This window comes from Gastrolobium bilobum, unplaced genomic scaffold, assembly GCF_033153095.1.
Source record: "Gastrolobium bilobum isolate Gb01-03AN ecotype WA unplaced genomic scaffold, APGP_CSIRO_Gbil_v1 utg6928, whole genome shotgun sequence".
NCBI lineage: Eukaryota > Viridiplantae > Streptophyta > Magnoliopsida > Fabales > Fabaceae > Gastrolobium > Gastrolobium bilobum.
Window position 1 is genome coordinate 91,960 of NW_026899437.1, and position 8,558 is coordinate 100,517.

The 8,558-nt window shown below is 31.7% G+C and overlaps 1 protein-coding gene across 1 annotated transcript; it reads right to left on the minus strand.

Annotated features, from left to right (window-relative positions):
• Nucleotides 1-3,392: 3,392 nt before the first annotated feature.
• LOC133290456 (uncharacterized) lies at nucleotides 3,393-4,722 on the minus strand. Its single transcript, XM_061488536.1, has 4 exons — nucleotides 4,282-4,722; nucleotides 3,980-4,198; nucleotides 3,764-3,853; nucleotides 3,393-3,608 (listed from the first exon to the last, which is right to left on the minus strand). The coding sequence occupies exons 1-4, from the start codon at nucleotides 4,720-4,722 to the stop codon at nucleotides 3,393-3,395; spliced, it is 966 nt and encodes a 321-aa protein (XP_061344520.1).
• Between the last annotated feature and the right edge of the window lie 3,836 nt (nucleotides 4,723-8,558).

Genomic DNA, 8,558 nt, shown 5'->3' on the forward strand with positions numbered 1-8,558 from the left:
GATGAAAATTACTTAATCCTGTTCCTCTTGCCACACCTTGAGAGATTGAATGCTGAACAAAGAAGAAAAGTCCCAGAGTATTTTAAGCTTACTCAGTAAGTAATTAGATTAAGTTAGAGGAAGCATGATATCTGTGAGAAATTAATTGTTTTATCTGAGAATGATGACTACTCATTTTTATAACTGTTTTGGTTAAAATTTTCGGATAATGCTTGATGTGAAACTTTGAATTGAGATTCTAGTTTGAATTATAACTGTGAGGATTTGAGCCTAAACAGAAATTTCTTTTTTAGAGAGGCCTCACTGTAGTAGTTTCTATAACTTGACCTGTTTCTCTGGCTTGCATGCATTACTGAAATGATAAGGGCATTTTTATTCTTGTTAACTTAGAGCCAAACAGCCTACCTATAAGAATTTCCATTGTTAAGCCCTTTTGAGCCTTAAACCAGTTCATTCAAACCTGATGAAAATTACTTAATCTTGTTCCTCTTTCCACACCTTGAGAGATTGAATGCTGAACAAAGAAGAAAAGTCAAATCACTTCTCAAGAAGGAAAAGATAAGTAGCTGAACAAGGAAAAGAAAAAAATTTGCAGCTCAAAAGAGAAAAGAAAGAAAACATCTGCAAATAAGGAAAGAAAAGGGTAGTAAAAAAAAAGGAAAGAATCACAAGTCTGTAAGATGAGGCAAAGCCCAGAAAAGAAGGAAGTATTGTTAAAATCAGTATTTCAATCTCTCCAATCAGCTTCTAACCAAAAGATTCTCACCCCCAAACCAGGCCAAGTTACAACCTGTCAAAGACCTTTTGATCAGTCTATGCATGTCAAATGGATTCCTCATTCTTAGGAATTGAGAATAAGTTCAAGCCTATGGAATTACTGCTACACTGACGGATAAGTGTGAAACCCTTAAACACTGAGTGTGATGAGAGTACATTTAAACTGATGAGGAAATGTTCACACTAGGGTTTAAATTCTTGATATAACTGAAAAGCATTGTTGGAAGTTTTAACAAAGAGTTATACATGCATAGCAATCTAAATTCTTATGGTGTTGTGTTCCATGTTTTCACTGAATTATTCTTTGCTGATAACTTGAATCTATTACATTGCTGAGGACAGCAAAGTTCAAATCTGGGAATTATTTGATATGCATTCAGCATATAAGGAAATCTAAGCCAAAAAGAAAAATAATGTTGATTAAATCTTAAGCAAAAAGGGCAATAATCACTGTTGATCTATCAAAATCTTAATCAGAGATTGCATATTGATTTTATGTTGATTTCGTAGGAAAAACAGACAAACTGGAGCTAAAAAGGAAAAAAGCTAAACTGAAGGCCCACGCTCACAGCGTGGGTATGACGCTCACAGCGTGAAGGGAGCTCTTTCACACAGAGGCATCCACGCTACTAGCGTGGGATTCACGCTAGTAGCGCCAGAGATCACAAACAGGCAGAAGCTACCACGCTACTAGCGTGGCATTGACGCTAGTGGCGCCAGACTCTCAATCAGTCCATGCTTGCAGCGTGGAAACCACGCTAGTTGCGTGGTGCTCCAGGATTCTTAACAAAACTCCCACGCTCATAGCGTGGGAACCACGCTAGTGGTGTGGGAGGTGCGTCAATCAGCATTAAATCTGTTTTAAATCAGAGACAGATCACATTGAGATTACGACAAGGATTCAATCAAGATTCTACACCAGGTCAAAGACTCTATAAATAGAGACTCAGACTTCCAGAGAAAGATAACTTTTGCACACAGAGGAAGATGGAGGCAGAATGCAGAGCAAGCTTCTTCTCCAATTTTCTGGTTTTATTATTTTATTTTATGAATTCTTTTCAATTCTTAGAATTGTCAGACATGAATATTTCTGGCTAGTTTTTTATATTGTGGTAAGGGTCACAACCCTTGATGTGAACCCCTTGTAGTTTGGTTAAATTTATATTTAATTATTTCAATTGATTTATTTTATCATGTTCTTCATCTATAATTCTTTTAGAATTGATCACTCTATTAGGATTGCGAGGGTTAGAGTTTTCAATAGGAATATTGGGATTCTAGTTCCTGACAAAGGGTAAAATAACAGTTCATGTATGCACTAGGGATAGGCTACATGAACTGCAAATGTGGAAAATTCACTGGGTTAAAGGATTAACTTGAAAAAGGATTTCTAAGGGATTAGGATTCTAATAAGGTTAATAAAGTTAAGATCACTAAGGGATTAGGGCTTAACTAATTAATTAATAGATGGTGAATTGTTTGATCAATTGGGTAATTAAATGTAAACATTAATTAATATTACAAGGTGGGGATCGGAAAGGTGTTGGCGTCATTTACTGCAATAGCTTTTTAAAATATTTTCTCAAAAACCTTTTATTTTAAGTTTTCAATTTTCTCTTTGAATTGTTCACAAGATATTAAATAGTTCACAATTGTTACAACACAATTATTCTCAAAAACCAATTTTTATTCATCCAATAAGAAAGGAATAGTTAAAATAAATTTGGTGCCTCAATCCTCGTGGAGACGATCTCTACTCACTATTTTATTACTTGGTACGATCGGTGCAATTGCCAATTTTACGCAACAGTGCTCATGTGAAAGCGTTCGACTTAGGTATGTATACAGAGAGTCTTTTTTCACTCCCTAACGATGGAAGCATGGAAACACCATCAACCGAAACCGACCAGGAGAAATAGGAATGTCTAAATTGTTGTAATTTCAATTATTTATTTACAAAATTCATAGCTTAATTTTGGAAACAAGGTTTGTTTGACTTGTTCTTATTATTGTGGCATCATGTTTTCTTCAACATAACTTTTGATCTATTGTGGCATCATATGTTTGTTGTTTAGTTAGTTATGCTCTCCAATTTATCAGTTGACCAGCTAGCTTAGCAGCATCATAGCATGCGGGAAAAAATATGAGGTCAGAGAGAAGAAACATGCATTGACAATTTTGAGTGTCCGAGATCAAACTAATTTCTTAAGTGAAGAAATTTACAAAGAAGAGGACAATGACAAGTAGACCTTTTATTTATTTGTTTGTTTATTATTTTATTGATTTATGCTAAAGCATTGATAAGTAGACCCCAAATAATTGACAATGCATTTCATATACTTCTGACTCAAGTTTGCAAAGAGATATTAGGACGAAGGTTGCTACGTAGTTAGACACGAGTACTTTTAGGACCGCAAAATTTCTTTGCTTTATAGAACCAGACATCACTTTTTACATTGTCACATTATATAACTGTATGCCACTACAAGTTAAGCTAAACAAGTTTTTCACTTCATGCCAATCAATCTCAAGAGAATTTCAGAAAGCTAATTTGAATTACACTGTTCTCAACAAGTTTTGTTTCTATAGATTTTTGGAGCAGAAGCTGGAACTACTTAAGAAGGAGAAGTAGATCTTGTAGCCAAAGCAACTAGAAAGTCTTTGCAATCCCCAGATGGAATTCCTTCATGTATAACGTCAACAAGTTCCTTCTCATACTTCTCCTTGAAAACCCTTCTAATCTCATCCATGTCTACCTCAGCCCTGCTTACCAATGCTCGTGCCAAAGTTCCTCTGTCCCTTGTTTCCCCTTTGATGCTTGTATACAGTGACTGCCATTATTAACCCAAATTTTAATTTCTCTTTCAACTAATCAATCTTTTACTAGACCATTTTAATGAAATTTTGAAACAACAATTTGGGAACATACAACTGCACCCCAGTGAAATTCAGTTCTGTTAAAGAAAAACAAAGATAAAATTGTTACCTTTGCATAATAATATGCTGGATTACAAATGCATTTCACAACCACCAATAAAGCTTTACCAAATTGTCCATAGTTTCCCTTCTTGATAGACTAAAACATAGAGTGCATAAAGGACACACAAGTCAAATTTCAAATCGATCAAATAATGAAAATACATTGAATGGTGTGGCAGGGAGAGGATTACTAGCTTATTATTTTATCTTATTATTCGAATACCTTTGTGTAGTCATGCCCATAAATGCTTTTATAACTTAAAGATGTTAGCTTCAGTTGGGGGATGCTTCTCTTGCTTAAAATTTCTAGTACAACAGCTTCATACACAGCTCCTAAGCTTCCCTCCCCAGTTTCATAGAGCCTCCTTGCATCACACTTAGATATATGCTGACTAACATCAGTTTGGTGAGCTTTATGTGATGCAGCCAATGCCACAAGAATCTGCATACTCGAACCCATTTCTTTAAATTTACAAACAATTGACAATTTGAATAAACCATTTGAGTGTTTCCCAATAATCTCACCTTTTGAAATGGATGTGGAGGGTCCAAATTGATAATATCTTGGTCCAACAGCCTTCTGAACCTTTTCTGGTAGGCCTGTATGATGAGAAGAACATGACTTGATTTTCTACAAGCAAAAATTTCCACAAGAGCCTTGAAATTTGTCTCATCTTGTTGAAGAGCTTCTCTAGCCACAACAGCATCCCTATCATGTGGGTCAAGCATCCACAAGTATAAAACAGAGCATTTCATGGAAGAAAACTCATCTTCATATCTTTGAAGTTGACTTATCAAGTCTTCTCCATACACTTCCTTGTAGGTCTCCCTTAGCTGTTGTCTTTCAAGCTGTGTTAGGCAAGCCAGAGATGGAATCAGTTGCCTCAAACCCCCTAAAGAATCATGAATTTTCTTGCAATCAAGTTCAAAATTGTGCTTTGCATTGGTTACAATGTTGGTAGCCATATGATGAGGAAAACAGTGGAATGGTTGCTTTGGTTCAACTAGATAGTTCTGCTGACATGTATTTAAGCAACCATTACTTGAAGGGTAAGGCAGGAATCCTTCATTTTGCGTATTCCATGGAAAGGGAAATGGGAAATGGTGGAATCATCATTCACTAAATGTTATTGGGTGAGCTTCGAAGTTCAAAAAGTTAAGGGCAAATGCATTTGAGTTGATGGTGATGTGTAACGCAGGTTGTACTTGTATATGCGTGCCATGTGAACTTTGTTTTGTAGCTGAAATTTTCGTTGGCGTCCAAGTAAGGCTATGAGTGCACCGTGCTATCTTTTTAGCAACTTTTTTTGTCGTCGTTTCCCAACACCAACCATGTTTGTGAGTTCCCATTGAATAATAATGTTTCTTAACACATATTTCATATCAAAAGTAGAAACTATTGATTTGATTCGTTATAAATAAAAATTTATGGTTTTAGAATAATGTAACATAAATGATAGAATTCAATTTTCGTCAAACTTTGTTATTTTAACACGAAACTGACATTATACAATGGGTTCTATTAATTTTGTTGTTACTGGATATAACTTCTCTTTCCTACCACTTACAGTTGAAGAGACATATTTTCCTTATATAATATTGTGTTTTTTTTTTATAAATTTGAGTTCATAAATGGTACAACGGAAATGAGGAATACACCGAAATTTTATCACACAGATAGCGACAAGGTTTACTATGGGCCATTGATGTTGGAGAACAAAAAAGAAAGAAAGAAAGGGAAAAAGAAAAAGAAAGAAAAGGAAAAAGAAAAAGAAGCAAAATGAATGAATTAGATAAGACATACGAGGTTTTCGTGTTAAAAATTTGTGTGTGAGTAACAAGTCTCATGGTACTATTCCTTTTTCATCAAACTTTCGTTATTTTAACATGAAAAAGACATCTGAATGTTGCGAAGAGAAAAGAATAAAATAATGAAAGGAAGAAAACAAATATGATCACAAAAAATTTAAATAAAATTATTTTTTACTTATTTAATAAAAATGAAATTATAAAACTGAAATTTGAATTATTTTGATTCACAAATTTTCTTCTTATCATATAAAATAAACGTTAGTTAAAATTTATTATTATTGTTTAAAATAACACTTTTTCACCATGTTTCATCATCCCTCGTATTAGATAAGAGAAAAGTATACGTTATCAGAACTACAAATTTTATTTTAGGATTATAAATAGTTTGGGATCAAACTTAAAATCATTCGGTTGATTGATTATTTGCCCCTTAATTTAATTTTTTCTTAACATTTTGCCTCATTTTTTCCTTTTGCATATACCAACCAGTGTCTTAAATCTTAAATGTATCTGTCTAATTCAGTTTTGGGTTTGAGCTTCTCCATCATTTCTAAGAGTTGCAACTCTCAAGAATCAAACTCATTATTGTTTATAATTTTACCACCCTCCTTCCTTTTTCAAATTATATATCAATCTTTCATTTTTAACCAAAGTTTGATCAATCTTTACTAGAGTAAATGACTAACCCAAGTAAATCAAAATGATGTAATCGTAAGTCATTTACTCAAATAAATCGGACAAGTGAACAACTCAAATTTGAATTCACAAACTCTTTTTATTTAAACCAAGTTCTAATATCTTATACATACAAAAAATACATAAAACACCTATTTCATTGACTTCTCTACAAAACAAAAAATAAAACACTATGCTAATAGTTATCTATTTAGGTTTGTGGGTCTGAAATTTGAAGCTCAAACCCGATTTTCAGTCCCAGATCAAGCCCAATGATTTCCAAACAAGGCCCAGTGGGCTACTGAACAATTGAATTAAGGATTTATTATATCTCATATTATAAGAGATAAAATTATCTCCTACACACATATAAAAATATATAAAACTTATTTTTTTTCTCTCTCTTCTCTTCACATAACTCTACATGGGCTCAACATACTTTTACATGTGTAGGAGATAATTCTATCTCTTATAACATGAGAAACATCAAACTCATTAATTAATTTTTTTTGATACATAGCCTATTAATTAATTAACTGAACTGTTTTATATAATAACAATATATTATATTATAAAGAATTCTTAATTTTTTTATTCTGAAAAACTAAAATTAAATTTAATTATATTTAAAACTGAAAAATATTTTATTAATCGTTTTAATATTTAAAAATAAATGTAAAAAATAAATTTATAAAAATAATTTTTTAGAAATATGCATACAAATTGTAAAAACTTTTGGCTCATGTACTAGCTTAAATTCAAAAAAACATATATATATATATATGCTCACCAATTTTTTTAAAAAAAATATCAAATAATTCTTAAACTATAACAATAAAGCTAGCTAGTAAATCGTACATCCACATGTCCTTAAATACCTGCTAGCGAAATAATGTAAACATATCTAAACCTTTCGTTCCGTAAAATGTTGACCGTAAATTAATTTATAAATAAAATAGGTGAATTCTCCTCTACCACAACCTTTCGTGAGAGAGAAAAAAAAAAAAAAAGCACCACTAGGGATAGCCTAGTGGTATTGGGTGTGTTCAGGGGATGTTAGGTTTGCGTTCGATTTCATGTAATATCCAAAAAAAGAAAAAAAAAAAAAAAACTACATTTTACAAGCTAGGAAGAACCATTAAAGAAGGAACCTTAACACCCTCATTTTCATTCCATGAAACTATTTATAATATACATTATTAGTTTAAGGATTTTATAAGAGTTATGTTGTAGGAAAAGTGATTGTGTAATGTTATAGAGATTCGTTTTACGTGCCATAATTTTTTCTTTTTCTTTTTTCTTCAAAAAATGTGAGCCTCACAAAATGTTGTGTGTAGAAAAGTTTGTTATGTCATATTAAATGACCAATACAAACCCCTTAGTATCATCGGACCTATGAACTGGTTCTTCTGATTTGTGACGAATACGAATAGATTACGTGGCGGAGCCAGATCAAAAGTTTAGATGGTGTCAAAAAATTTTAACATATTAAAATATTTATCGTAATTACACAAATTAATCAAGAAAAAAATTTATTATGAATTCTAGCATAGTTATCTAAATTATGTATTAAATAATGTCACGTAACATTGAAAATTCACATGAACAATTGCCAATGATTATATATCAAAACAAACCTATAAAAAGGTACTAACTTTTCCGGTAAGTATTTCAAACATAAAAATTTTAATTTGTAAGTAAAGTAAAAGGATTTGGGTATTGGATTTTGTTTTTCTGATTAAAAAACATAAATATAATTATATTTATTTAGGTGGTGCCAAATTATAAATTTAATCTTTATTAATTATAATTAATATATATTTATATATAATGAGTAAAAAAATTTAAAACCAAGCAGGTGCCTTGGCGCCTGCTGGCATAAGTGTGGCTACGCCACTGAATACATTTGGTATGTATAAAACTTTGACACAAACATAATATATTTATTTTATGAAAAAAGTGTGTGTTTTTATAGAGGACACAAATTTAAATTTTTTTTATGAGAGATAGATACAAAGAAATGTGAGTCCCCTTGAAAAAATAAAGACAAAAAAAAAATTAAAAATGTGGATCTCACCTCTTTGTTAAAAGAATCTAAATTTTTTTCCTTTAAAAAGACACATATTTTTTCTTATTTTATTGATCAACTTACAAATAACCTGTTAACCTCATAATATATTGTATATGAATAATATGTCAATCTATATATATATGGAAAAAATGTTTCTGCAGTTAATGCAGATAACTTATCTGCATTTATTTCTAAAACAGCATCGTTTTGGTATTGAAATCTTAAAAAATTATAAATATAAAGA